Source organism: Perissodus microlepis, chromosome 10 (genome assembly GCF_051167445.1).
Source record: "Perissodus microlepis isolate ML-2025 ecotype Zambia chromosome 10, ASM5116744v1, whole genome shotgun sequence".
Taxonomy (NCBI): Eukaryota; Metazoa; Chordata; class Actinopteri; order Cichliformes; family Cichlidae; genus Perissodus; species Perissodus microlepis.
The window spans coordinates 31,254,352-31,268,535 of record NC_140470.1 but is presented as its reverse complement, the minus strand read 5'-3'; the positions used below and the strand labels follow the sequence as shown (position 1 = coordinate 31,268,535).

The 14,184-nt window shown below is 41.5% G+C and overlaps 1 protein-coding gene across 1 annotated transcript; it reads left to right on the top strand.

Annotated features, from left to right (window-relative positions):
* The first annotated feature begins 3,098 nt into the window (after positions 1-3,098).
* On the top strand, positions 3,099-13,977 carry nop16 (NOP16 nucleolar protein homolog (yeast)). Its single transcript, XM_084940977.1, has 5 exons — positions 3,099-3,324; positions 4,607-4,715; positions 5,773-5,827; positions 7,367-7,473; positions 10,793-13,977. Exons 1-5 carry the CDS (start codon positions 3,218-3,220, stop codon positions 10,934-10,936), a joined length of 522 nt encoding a protein of 173 aa, XP_084797103.1. The 5' UTR covers positions 3,099-3,217; the 3' UTR covers positions 10,937-13,977.
* The last annotated feature ends 207 nt before the right edge of the window (positions 13,978-14,184 follow it).

Here is a 14,184-nt window from a genome sequence, read left to right as displayed (position 1 = left end):
CCTGCTGGCCTCTGTGGAAGCTCCGCCACAGCCACCACCAGAGTTATTTTTACACATCTGCCAAAAAATCATCGGCCCATAAAAACGAAAAATCGCCCGATGGCCGGTCCAGCTATGGTCCTGCTATCAGTTAACCCTTCGGTGCCAGCTGTGGCATGCGTGCCCAGGGTTGCAGACCCCTGCTGTAAGGAATTAAGTAATGCAGTTTTTAAGATTTTTTTCTATAATTGTTTAATGAGAGGCAATTTTATAATTCCATTATCTAAAATGACTTGAGCTCAGTACTTTTTAAATGTGGAGTCTGAGGAGAGGTCTTCAGTTGACATAGAATGATGGATGCTTGAATTCCCTGAAACATTTGGATGTGTGATCTTTGACAGCAGATTTGGTTGTCAGAGATTGTACATCCAAATATTTCAGGGAATTCAAGCATTCGTCATTAACTCGAGCGCCACTCCTGACAGTCTACAAGAGAAGCTCAAACAGTCCTTAAAAAGGCCTCTCAAATATGATTTCTGGAAAACGTTAGAAAACAGCTCTACCTTCATCCCAAAAGTATTTTTGAGAAAACTAATGACAACAGGAATCTGCATTTTGCATAACTGTAAACAAATTTTTCTTTCTCCTGGATTTTTTAAAGCCAATCTGATTCTCAGGTGGACATTTTTTGTTGTTGTTGCTTTTTTTAATTTGATAAATTGAGATAATGTTAATTATGGAGGATTTATGGATATTAAAATGTAATTGTTGCCCTGTTAAAAAGATCAGCTGCATCATTAAGCAGAAGGGCAGCTGTATTTCCCATATACTGTAATATGTATATGTACAAACTAAAGCAGTGGTCCCCAACCTTTTTTGCGCCACGGACCGGTTTATGCCCGACAATATTTTCATGGACCGGCCTTTAAGGTGTCGCGGATAAATACAACAAAATAAAACTAGTACCGGTACTGAAAAAAAGAAGATTTATTCATAACACACCTGAAAAGACCCAGGAAAACCGAGTAAACGATAAAAACGATAACAAAATAACGCTGAAAACCGATAAAAACCCTGAAAACCATACATTTCACACCTGAGCCTCAACTCTTGCGGCCCGGTACCAAACGACTCAGGGACCGGTACCGGTCCGAGGCCCGGGGGTTGGGGACCGCTGAACTAAAGCATTTCATTGTTCAAACCGTAGAACAATGAATTGTTAAAAGAATAAGTACAATTTAAGATTTAGGTAAGTTTAACACAATTTAACTGCAAACATTTGTGCAAATTCTATTGAAAAGAACTAAAATTACTTTTTTCTTTTTCTACTTTTACTTATTAAACCCATTCAGTTCAGTAGTTTGGACTCGTTTCTTAGAATCAGAAGAGCCTCCAGGAGCTCCGGCTTACAATGTATGAATTGAAATTCCACCGCTGTGGGAAATTTAAACTTTCATAAGTCATCTGAACTTTTATTGTTTCCTGTAATATTGACGACAGTGTGTGTTTGTGTGAACTGTACGGGAAATATGTCTACTACTGTAACTGCTAGTAGATCTACTGCTTGTGGTGCTATTGGCATATATTTATTGATGTTTCTTTGTTATCATATGTCATTTAGCTATTTGTGAATTTAAGTGGTAATATTGTGCAGGTAAACTTGCTTTATTAATATGTAAAGTTTATTGATATAGTGCTTTTTAAGATGAGGACATGTCAAAAAGTGCTTTAGAAACGTATTAAAAAATGGTGAGATAATCACCTGAATCCAGTAAAACAATACAAAACACCCAAGCGACTGGTATTTAAAGAGACTGTAGGCTGCTCCTCAGGTTTGGCACTAAAGTCTGATATATATTAGATTTCAGGAGGATTGTGTCAGTATTTCTACTTTGGTGTTTCTCACAAAGAAAACTATGAGAAGAAACTCAGATCATCAGCAGGGTTTTAACCTTTAAGCAAACAGGCAGGAGGGTTTAAGTGCAGATTTTATTTATATCTGATCAATAATGAATAATGACGACTCTGAGGATGTCTGGATTTCAGCGCTGTGAGTCTCTGAGCAGGTGTGGAGTAGGTTAGATCACACTGACCTCTGGATGTTTCAGTCATCAGCTGCAGGTTCTCAGCTCTGACTCAGCAGCTCAGAAAAACAATGTCAAGCATCTCATTTAAAAATGAACATCCCCTCAAATCACCACAGAAAAATGACGTAGAAAACACTGGGCTTGTTTTTAGATGCTATTACAGGTTTGTTACATGGTGGTGTAATGAACGATACTGCTCGCGTTTAAAGATGAGTTTGTGTTGGATAATTGTTTTGTCAAGTGAAAAAACAGGATTTTGACTTTTAGCAGTGGATAAAAAAGCTGAAAGTTGTAATTCTGATTTATAATCAAAGTATTCATGAATGAATTATTCATGGCATGTTCACGGTCATATACATGACATGGATGAAAATTATAGATTGATCGACGTGTGAACCAATTTAATGCTGAAGCCTTTGATATATTAATCACGTATATTGTTGTTGGGTAGCTTGGTAATGCAATTTATCTGCAAGATACTAAAGGTTTAAAATAAATGATGCATTATTTGTATCCAACATATAGGAGAGTAGAAGAAAACAGCATAACATGGGAATATGTTACAATGTTACAGTGTGTAAGTGAGTGTATGGTTGTACCTTCTTTCTGCTCTCATCCACTGTAAGATTAACAACACTCTGATCCAGCGGCATTGTTGGGATAGGAGACCCACATGCCCCCTTCTGGACTCACCTCTGTTAATATCTTAGCAATTTGGCATAACATACAGTAAACTTAAAACTTTCTATTTTTTAAGTTTTTCCTGCAAAATTATTTGAATTATTTGATTTATGAAATAATTGTTTTAATCAGAGAAAATAATTTCTTCATTGATATTTTTTATGTCACATTATTTTGTAAATATTAAAATGTGTTTATTTTCTCTTGTACTACATTCTTTTTTTATTTTATTTTATTTTATTTTGTTTTTGCAGGTGGACTCTGTACATTCTGAAAAAAATGAGAAAAGAAAGTTTTTAATAAGAAGCGGTTGGGTTGGAGGGGTGTGGCCTAGTCGTCACATGACCTGCACAAACCAAACACGTGCTTCCTGTTGCTGCCCGCACGTTGCCTGTTCCTTTCTGATTTTTTGAGCCATAGTAAGAATTATACAAAGTTTGCGGCTCTGAAAACGGAGGAAAATCTCTAAAATGCCGCGAGCCAAGCAGTCAGCCCGGAGGAAGAAGTTTGACTACAACCGGAACCGGAAGAACGTGAAGACGAAGAACAAGAAGAAGTCGAACCCGAGGATCGAGCAGTGAGTGTTAGCATGTGTGCTAATATTAGTAGGAATGATGCAAAAACACGTTGTTAAAGCTGCAGCCAAAACATATCAGTGAGCCGAGAGTCGACTAATTGATTGATCGAGTACATTAATTCACCTTTGTTTAAAGTCGATTGGTCCCATTTGTTCAAGAAATGTTCCATTTAGATAAACTCTTCATAAAAGAGAGTATTTTATACTTTTAACACAAGTATCTGAGTGTGAACTGAATATTTGTCATGAAATCAGCTTTTTGATGTTAGAGGATGAATGTACAGAGGCCCACTAAAACCTCACCTGCTGTTTTTAATGCAGTTGTTTGAGTGATACACAGACTGATGATGGAAATGATCATTAGTGACGGTGACGGGCACTTAAATGTCCTCTTTTATGTGAACCAACAACTGAAATATTGCAGCAGATGTGCAGGGTGTCTTTAAAAATGCTGAGAAAACTGGACAAGTCATGTCCTTAAGAAATGGAAGGAAAATAAATCCCGCAAAGACCTGACACAGGGCCTGAGAGATGGATCTGCGGTTTACTGGCTGTCAGGAAGTCATTGTTAACGGAGGGAAACAGGAAGATTAGGCTGAGGTTTGCCAGTTATCCAAACACTGGACTGAAAATCAGTGGCAGCAGATCTGATGGAGGGATTATTCCCCATCATCACTCCATCAGAGGAGCCATGTGTAAAACACACTGGAGGCTCTGTGATGGTTTGGAACTGCATTTCAGCCAGTGGAGCTGGGTATCTTGGCAAAACCGTTAAAAAGTACCATTAGATTTTGATCCATCACGCAAATCATCTGGAAAGCATCTGATTGGCAACGGTTGCATTTGTCAGCATGACAGTGATCTCAGTGTCAGTGCAGTAAAAGCATATCTGGATAGAACAGCATCAGTCATGGATTGGCCTCCCCGAGCCAAGACCTCAACATTATTGAAGCACTGTGGGGTCATGAAAGTGAAAGGAACAAAAGAAGAGCTTTGAATGTCCTCAAAAAGCTTGGCGAAGTATTCCTGAAGACCTCTTAAAGAAAATACAGGCTGTATACGGCTGTGTTGGAGGACTAAGGTTTTCATGACAAATGTCGATTACATGTATTTTTGCTTGGGGTGGCCCAAGAACTTTAACGTTTGATTAGTAATAAATCTGGTGAATAACTGTGTTCCTGTGTATTAAAGACTTGATTCTACAGACAAAGTTGTGCTCTTGGTCACGTGCTAGGCTGCAGTAGATGAGCTGATCTCATGTCTAACGTGTTGTCGTTGTCAGATCTCAGATTCGAAATGCGTGGGATGACAACAAGTCCGTCGCCAGGAACCTGCAGGAGATGGGTCTGGCTTTTGATCCTAACCGCTCTCTGCCCATAAAACAGCAGAAGGTAAGAGACTGCGCACAGTTTAGGTCTCGGATCTCTTTAGCTGCGCTTAATTTGCTCTAAAAACATGTTTTAGATGCAGTAAGGATCCAAAGTCAGTTTCGAAACATAAATATGAATTTATTCATAAATTCTGGTTGTGAATGTTTATATTTTATTCAGGTCTTCTATCCAATCTTTCTAATCATCTGTCATTCAGTTTTGGTGAGCCCGTGTGAATTAGCCTCAGGTCTTAGCTGACAGGACTGGCACCGGCGTGGTCTTCTGCCGCTGTAGCACATCTGCTTCAAGCAGTGTGCACCCAGAGATGGTCCTCCGCCTACCTTGGCTGTAATGAGTGGTTTTTGGCTCATTAGATATTTGTGTTAACGAGCAGCTGAGGAGGTGTACCTAATGAAGTGGTCTGTGAGTGTAGAGCTAAAGATGAAAGTGATTAAATTAGTCATATTTATAGCAACTGCAAACACCTGAAATGAAGGAATGACCTCAAGTTCTTGCTATAAATTCTGTTAGTGTTAAAAACAACCAGCACATTAAACTTGCAGCATGTTTGTGTTGACGTCCTGCAAATGTTAGTTTGAGCCTGAAGGGGGCGACAGAGTGTTAATTATGAAGTCTGCACTCAGCCTGAGATGTTTGATTGCTCCAGGTTTCAGACAGAAACAGAGATGCTACCTCCTGAATTTATCCCCGCTGATGTTTTACAGCTGCTCGTGTTTTTAATTAATCACCGCTGCCGTTTCAACCCGGGGCTAAACCGAGTGAATCCCGGCCTGCGGGCTGCACTTTGTTTTCCAGCAGCCTTCAGACATTCAGACGTTTTCATTTTGTTCTCCTGTGACGGCGACTAAATGATGAATTCGTGTCTTCCCCCCGGGCTCGGCGGCGAGGACACTTAAACGGTTTTGTCTCCCGAAACGTCGTCGCAGATGAGATAAAGCACATTTCACAGCTGTCATCGCGTCACATTACGGTGGAAGATGGATGATTATGTTTATTAACCCAGAGTCCAAACAGGCTGCCTGATGACCTTCATTGTGTTTTTCTTCCACACGTGCAGCTCCCCAGGGAAGACAAGAAGCCTGCCGTCGTCACCAAACCCTACATCGTACAGCGTGAGTGTCTCCTCCTCATGTACACGAATGTCTGCTTCACTTCATCCTGCAGGTGACAGGAAACGCTAAACTAAATCCCACCTGCTCATTTATTCATTTATTATTCTTTTATCTGGAGCTTGGAGCTGTGTGTCCATGATGTCAGCATGTTTTTCTGTCAGACTTTCTATGATTTAGGGATGATTTCTAGTTCATTGGCTCCGATCAACGTGAGAATAAGATGTGATCTTGTAAAGACAATAAGTCGATGGAGAAGCAGTAAGTTTACAGGGCGATGCCAAGGTTGGTAAATGACAATAAGAGAACAACAGAAAGGTCGGTGACCTCAGCAGAGGCATCCAGGCCTGCTCATTCAGATGTGGAGAGTTATCATCCCGACTCTGGACTCCGTCTGAGGGTCTGACGTCTTCACCCTGAGTCTGAGGAGGAGTCTATTCGCCTTTCTGAGGTGCACGTGAGGGCAGGAACGTAGATCGGCGCTCGTCTCCGTCACTAACGTAGCCCAACAGAGGCCACTGAGCCGGCCGCTGCACAGAGTCCGAGGAGGGTTTGTTGTGTTCAGAGTTGGCTGGATGCTGCTCACCGCGGCTCGTTTAAAGCCTGCTCGTGGATGCCAACCAGGCTGTGCTTCTAGGATTTAGCAAATATTCCCAAACACTTCATCCGTACACCGGTCTGTCCGGTTCAGCTCTCCCTTCGCTCGTGAACTCGACCACGAGGCAGCCAGAGTGGGTAGCAAATCTGTAAAATTACAGAAAAAGTTCTGTTAGCTCATCGTCCAGATTGGGGGATTTTTCCATAATAGTGAAAAAAAATGTCTTTACTGCCATTTAATCGTTTATCTATTTTTTATTACTTCAGTATGAGCGGCTGTGGAGAGGTCTTTATCAACGGGACAACTGTACATTTCATGAAAATACAGTTAAACGTCGAGAGTTTGTGGCCTTCTTCACATTGGGTGAAGACGTCCAGTGGGCCGGATCCTGGCCCACGGGCCTTATGTTTGACCCCTCTGATATAGGGGGTCTTCTGATTGTTGGCATTTCTCAGTATTATTGTGGGGTCTTCACCTTACAATATAAAGCACGTGGTTAACAATGTGACTTGTAGTGTGAAGCACTTTGAGCAGACAGACACTGGAAAGACACGAGCATGGTGAGTTGACCTTTACCGTGGCGCTGGAGCGGGGGCGGAGTCAGGATAAATCATCCTCGGCTGCTGCTGCTTAATGACATGTTAGTGTTTTTAATGACGGCTTCTTCACTTCACTTCCAAAAGTCTTTTCATGTTGCTCGCTCTGTGAATGCAGCCTAATTAAACCAATTAAAATGAAAGCCGTGTTTCACTTCTGTGTGTTTGTTGTGATGTTATAGAAGCAGCAGCTGCAGATTCACCGTTTTTATTTCCAACCTGTGGCAAGGTCGCAGCTCAGAAACGCTCGTCTGCGTCGGCAACCTTATTTCAGTTTGCATATTTACCTTTTTCCTGTTAAACCTGATAAGAGTGTTTTTGTTCTTCTCCTTTGGTTTGTGTGAGCAGAGCTGGAGGCAGAGGCCAGCCTCCCCGGCAAAGACACCAAGACGTTATCGACCGACCTGATCGAATACGTTCAGTACATGATCCGAGAGCACAACCAGGACTACAAGGTAAGAGCGACCAAGCTTGGACCACAGTGATGGGACTTTCATCTGGATTTAACAGTAAATTACAGTTCCTTCATTTTACGGCCAATTTCCTGAGTTATTCATGAAAATTTCACAAAAATGAGCAGGTACTGACAGTAAAAGGTCAGGTTTTTCTGCTCGGAGACCCAAGTGACCGTTACTCATGTGCGTCACCCATGGTCTCTGCAAGAGGCATCCCATATCTGCACCTGTAACAGCCTCGAAGCACGTCAGGGCCTGCTTTATCTTATTTAAGGGGGAGATAGGCCGGAGCATGTATTATCTTTGTGTTTCATGAGCCTGTAACTCAGAAAATAATCACGTTATGAAGATAAATATTAAATATACTGCAGTTATTGCACAGAAAAATCACCTGATTCTGAGGGGGTTGGATCAGAGGCATTGATTGTTATACTTGGAATAACCCTGAAGTGACTTGGATAAACAGAGCAGTGTGTGGCAGAGGTTTAAACCGAGCTTTTATTAGAAAAATGACTCATTAAAATGAATTTTCAACAGTTGCTTTAGATGAGACTGAGTCACCGCCGGGAGGGCTGCCAAGCCAGAGTCAGTCAATAAGAGGGGATATTGTGAGAGTGTGGATTTTTCTCTATACAATGAAACGTCCTTCACAGAGAAATGTTCTACCCTCGACTTTTTGAGCCGAATGTGTCAGCTGGAGCTTCTCACTGAGAGAACATGTCGGCAGATTCAAGGGTTTTTACTGCAGTTCAGACCCGAGTTTATACTTCTGCTCCCATTAAAGTGATGCTTTTTTATTTTACAAATCAAAACACAGAAGAACATTCAGACCGAGGTCAACCATCAAATTAACAGCAGATGGAATAACTGCTTGAACTGTAGTAGTACTTCATCAGTCAGAGCAATGTGATCAGCTGGCTCTCCGGCGACTCACTCGTCCCACTGATCCCATCGGACTCCGCCATCTTGGATTGTAGCTGTAGGTGCTGACAGCCGTCACTAGCTGAGTTCCAGCTGTGAGTCGAGATCCTCTGTGAGTCGGCCGAATGACATCGAGGATCATCTCAACAGCAGGTTGAAGGGAAGTCCCTGATGCGAACGGCTGAGGCCTCTCTGGCTAGGAGCGACTGAACTTTCAAAATAAAATGTAATGGAAACTTTTTTAATAAAAATGAAACTTTAAAATCAGGTGCTGAATATACTTGGTGGTTATTACACCTGATCACCGCCCAGGTATAATTAATATGTAGGAAACACTCATTGCCCCTAACACCGCTCATGCTGGAGGTTTCTTCCTGTTAAAAGTTTTTCCTTCCCGGTGTCATCAAGCGCTACCTCATTAGGTGGTTGTTGGATTGTTGGGGTTTTCTCTGTATTACTGTAGGTCAGGGGTCAGCAACCTTTAACACCCAAAGAGCCATTTGGACCCGGGTTCAACGTCAAAGAAAACACTGGGAGCCGCAAATACTTTTTGACATCTAAAATGAAGATAACACTGTATATATTGTTTTTTACCTTTATGCTTTGTGTGAACAACTAAGGTGTGTTGCTTATGAAATCCATGAAGTGCTACAGAGAAAATTACATTTTATTTATGTAATTAACACATTTTGAACTCTTAAAGAAATATAACAAAAGCAAAGACACCCAGCTGAACTAAAATGATCCAGCAAACAAAAGCTGCTGTGAGCCGCCACCCTCATATCGCCTTTGGGCTGTTGGAGCCTTGACCTGACTTTTAAAAAATAATTGAAAAAAAAGCTCTATGCTGCTAAAAAAGGAAAAATAGATCTTTGCAGAATTCTGCCTAAATATGTATTTTACCTGGTTAATGTGTGTGGCGGGGCGTGGTCTGCAGCACCGCTGCAGGGAGTCGCAATCACCCCTCGCTGCCTTTACGTCTGTGCTCTCTCTGCTGTTGTGTTGTGTTGGTGTGTGTCGGGCTGTGAGCTGCAAAGCTACAGCCGGCTGTATGCGTACAGCAACCGTGTGTGAAAAGTGGTCAATAAAGAGATGCTGAAAAGCGTGTTCATGCAAACATCGTCGGGTCTGCCGTGAGATGTTTACAATGGGACTTCTGCTCCTGAACCTCTGCGCACAGCGTCTGCCAATCGGGGCTGTACGAAGTCACTTTCATCTTTACAGGACTGTAAGCTGTCGTCTGTGAGGCGTGAGCGCTGTTTGTTTTTAACATAGTTCACGGTGGAGAACAGCTGCCGACATAACGTGGATCCGAAGATCCATAATTGGGGTCGAAAGTCTCGATAAATGCACGGTGTTTCGGCAGGTATACCGCCTTCTGCGAGTGTGACGCTTATTTTGAGCGATGAAAAAATAATAGAATATAATTTTATTTTTATATTTCAATATCACAATAATCTTCCAATTTAGAACTACAAGTTAAAAAAGAACTAACATAAATAAAATGCACTTCAGTTAAATGCTTCTAATTTATTTTCCCAAACCACGCGGAGCCGCAGTATAAGGACTGAAGAGCCGCAGGTTGCCGACCCTGCTGTAGGGTCTTTGGCTCACAGTATGAACCACGTTGAGAGGAATTTTGTTGGGATTATATGTAAACAAAATTGAAAAAGAAAAGTCCTGGTGCAGAACAGCAGTCATCTCCCGGCTCTTTGTGTAATAATATTTCATACAAGGTGTTCATCACAGATTCTCATTAGGAGGGACTTTTGGTAAACTTTTGGCTGCATCTCCAGTGAGTCATTCATCCAAAGACTGACTCCAGCTCCACCTTCCTGGGCTCAGTCGGGCTGCACATGAACCAGTCCTCCACTGGTTGCAGGGTCTTTTTAGGGAGATCCTTTAATTTTCCACAGAAGAAAGACTTAAGTTGACAGCTGTAGTCGAGTGGATGGGGGAGCTGGAGTCGGTCCAAAGGACGAGAGACTCACTGGAAAGGAAGCTGAAAAATGTTGGACAGCAAGTTAGCTGGTGTCTGAAAGCACGAGCTGGTTAGCTGAACAAGAAGGTTATCTTACAGTCGATCATGGAGGAATAAAAATTAAAGATCAGCACGTAGCAGGTGGGAAATGCTGAGAGTTAAACTGACCACTTGTTTTCTAATACAGCATGGATCCATTATTTAAACTAAGACCCATCAGTCAGTGGAAAACAAGAGCAAGATGCTGACAGTAAAAAGCCTTCAGCCTGAATCTGCTCTGAATTCAAAGTCTTCCCAACCTGTTGTTTAATTAAAGCTGATCCTCTGTTTAAGCATCACGTAGCTGAATAACGTCTGGTTAATGTTCACAGAGGAAGGCTCTCTCACACTGCTGTCCCTTCCTTCCCCGCTCTGCAGGCGATGGCCAGAGACGAGAAGAACTACTACCAGGACACGCCCAAACAGATCAAGAGGAAAATCAGCGAGTATAAACGCTGCCACCCGCAGCACTACGAGGCCTTCGTCAGCTCGCTCGCAGCTCCAGAGCCGATGGTCCAGTAGAAGATCTGCTGTGGGTCTGAGGAAGTGGACTGTGGACATTCAGACTGAGGTCGAGTGTTTGGACGGAGAGTAAAATACCGGAGCTGTCGCCGAGTGCCGAGGAAACACGTCCATGTTCTGGGACGTTTCTCTCTCCTGTTGTATTTTTAATTGAGTCATTTTGTTTCAGGATTTATTCGCTCTTTCTTGTGAAAGTCAAACATGACTGAAATGAGGTTTTTAATAATTTAAGCCCCTTGAAACTCATCCAGCAGGTGTGGGTTTTTCCCCTCTCTGGGATAAAAGTATTTCAATTTCCTCCATAATCCTCATAAACCACAGGAGGACCCGAACATCCAAGTAAAAGCATCAAAAATGGATCTATTTTTATTGGTGTGTTAATTGATTTCTGTTTTTATTCCCAAGCAAACCAAAGTCCGAAACCACAAGACAAGAATGATCTGTGCAGGGATCGAATATCAAGTGAGATGCTAAAATAAAGAAGTTGGTGAATCTTTTTACTGATAAATAACAAATATATAAGCGGGTTTTTTGAGCCAGTAATAAAAGTCGGGATGATTGTTGGGACGCTCAAAGAGTTTCTGGATGTGACCAGAAGCGACAGATCAAAATATTTTTGCTGATTTGGAGGAGCGCTCTACAAAAATGTTAACGCCGTGTGAAAGCGTGACCCAGATCTTGCTTTTGGCGTGGCTTTAAAGACCTAAAATTACATTTCACAGCTCTGTTTTAAGCAATTCGTCTTTAAGGGATGGGAACTACGTAAGGATTATTTCGAACTGTCAATCATGCAAAGCTCCTTAAGCAGAGTCCAACAGTAGAAACATGGAGATTTGAAACAAGTCTTTAAACAGCTGATTCAAAAAACTTGTTGAAAGGCTTTAAAAATTCCACCAATAAGGGAGAGCACGGGAAAAATATTTTGTGATTTTTTTATTTTATTTTTTTGTGCTCAATGTGTATTGTAAACTAAATTCTCGTTGCAGTGGAGTTCAGCTTCAGTCTTTGTTTTAATTGTGTTTAAATGCAGAGGAAGTTTGACTGTTCACTGTTTAGGTAGAAACCTCATTAGAGTCTGGTTTTACTCTTTTACTGAACACGCAAGTGTTTAATATAAACGTACACGTTAATTTGAGTGTTTGATACGAGATTAATTCTGCAGTAGAAGCTGAATCAGGATGAGGTCTTAAATTTAAAAACATGTTTTAATCGGATGCTCAAAGTGCTTCACCGTCTTTAAACTGACGGCTCCTGCAGGTTTTTCAATCAGTGGAGATGGAAGTGAGGACAGACACGATGACCCTGAGGCGAACGGGAGATACGTGATAACAGACAGGTCATGATGTCCTTTTGAAGAAAGAGAAACACGCGTCCGTGAGCTCCTCTGAAGACAGGCTACGTCTAATGAATCAGCCTGTATTCAGTGAATCCCATTAACAGACCTCCACGTCGTCTTAATGATTTATTTTTAAAAGGTTCTCTCATGAAGTGTTTTATTTTACAGGGCTGGGGGTTTTGAACAAAGGAGACAAAACGCAGTTATTTTAATGACCAAAAGGGGGCGGCGACTGTGAGACGATGGCCCCGCTGAGCCATGATGAGTTCAAGGGCTCAGCTTCTAGTTTCTTGTCTTCATGACTACATTGTGATACTGATGATGTAGATTATGGTCTCCATTAGTCAGAAAGGCAGATAAACCAAGGTAAAATAATTTACTCACTGGCTAACCAATGAACGTTCAGCGTCCCTCAGTTTCACAGCCCGTCTCTCGCTCTTCACGACAATCAAATGGCCTGGCCTGTCAACCCAAGAGTTGCAAAAATGTTTCAGTTTAAACTGAAACTACAGTCGTTTGTCTCTGAATCACAGAAGGTTTAAATCAGGGATGTCGAACTCGTTTTACATCGTGGGCCAGATGTGTAAAAACACAAGATAAATGTGTAACGTTACAGAAAAGGTTTTGGTACTTTATACCTCAGACTGTCCTATAGCTATAAAAAAATAAAGCATTAGTTATTTATTAACAATGTCACTTGGTGTAGTATGGTGGTTAAGGGTGGCTGGGTGGTCTTTATCAATAAGAAAAGCTGTAAAAGTCTTGAAAATACAGTTAAAATTAAGAATCTCTGCACTCCTTCATATTCTAAAGCTGTGAGTCTTTGCCGGGTCGGTTTCTGCTCCTGGGGCTTATGTTTGACACTAGGGGTGGGTTTTTATAATCGATTTATCGATTAAAATCGATTCTGGCTTGGATAACGTAAAATCTTTTCATTAAAATCCTGAATCGATTTTTTAATATAAATGTATTTTGCCCGAAATGCCAGAATCTCTGGTGAAATCTCACACAATTTCAACCACCACCAAACAGCTAAGACAGTAAATGAGAGCAGGAACACGGATTCTGCACAAAGACTTAAACACAGCGCGACCCGCGGATCAGAATCAGATGTCGCCTTTCTCACGGTCGGGGCTGAAAGCCGACAGCTCGCTGATTCTGATCTGTCGGTGGGTCCGCGCTTTGTGTTCACGCCCTTTATGCGCTGATTCTAAAGCTGTTAGTTTGATGTCTCTCCAAACAATATTGACCGAACCAGCAGCAAAAGAAGATCCAAACTACGCTTCACATAAACGTCGTCATGTATTCACTCTGACTTTTGCTGTTTTGCTTCGACCACGATGCACAGCTCTCTCTCTACCCCCCCCCCCCCCCCCCCCCTCTCTTCAAGAACAGTTTCCCGTCTAAAAATCTGTTTTTTGCATTATTCGCTTGCTTGTTAGCACAAGTCTACCGTTGTTTACAGCTCTGTCAGCCGATGTTTTTTTTCTCGTTTTATATACTTCCGAAAAGAAAACCTAATTTCTGCTGTTCAATACTGAACAAATTTAAACTTTTTAAAATTATGCAAAATGCAAAACGCTCAGCTGTGTCTGTAATAAAACCGCTGTAACTTCAGAGGTAATGTTCATGTGTTGATTAATGGTTTTCTTTCGTTTTTGATGTACTGCAGAATATTTTTATAAAATCCCAGGCCAGGAAACTCGCCTTCATGTTTTTCTGTGTTTTATCTTTAGCTACTTTGACACAAAGGCCTCTGCTGTGATGCTCACACCTTTGATAAAGTCTTGCGTGTGTCAGCTTCCTTTTTATAGATACAAAAATATGTAAATGTACTGATCTGAATTATAATATTTCTGACTGTCTGAGGCAAAATTTCCCAGATTCAAATCTAATTGAATCGAATCGAATT

What these genes read in the sequence shown, in the direction of transcription:
- nop16 (XM_084940977.1), top strand. Translation starts at nt 3,218, where the DNA reads ATGCCGCGAGCCAAGCAGTCAGCCCGGAGGAAGAAGTTTGACTACAAC. An exon ending in CAAACCCTACATCGTACAGC is followed by an intron (nt 5,828 to 7,366) that starts GTGAGTGTCTCC and finishes TTGTGTGAGCAG; the next exon opens with AGCTGGAGGCAGAGGCCAGC. An exon ending in AGCACAACCAGGACTACAAG is followed by an intron (nt 7,474 to 10,792) that starts GTAAGAGCGACC and finishes CCCGCTCTGCAG; the next exon opens with GCGATGGCCAGAGACGAGAA.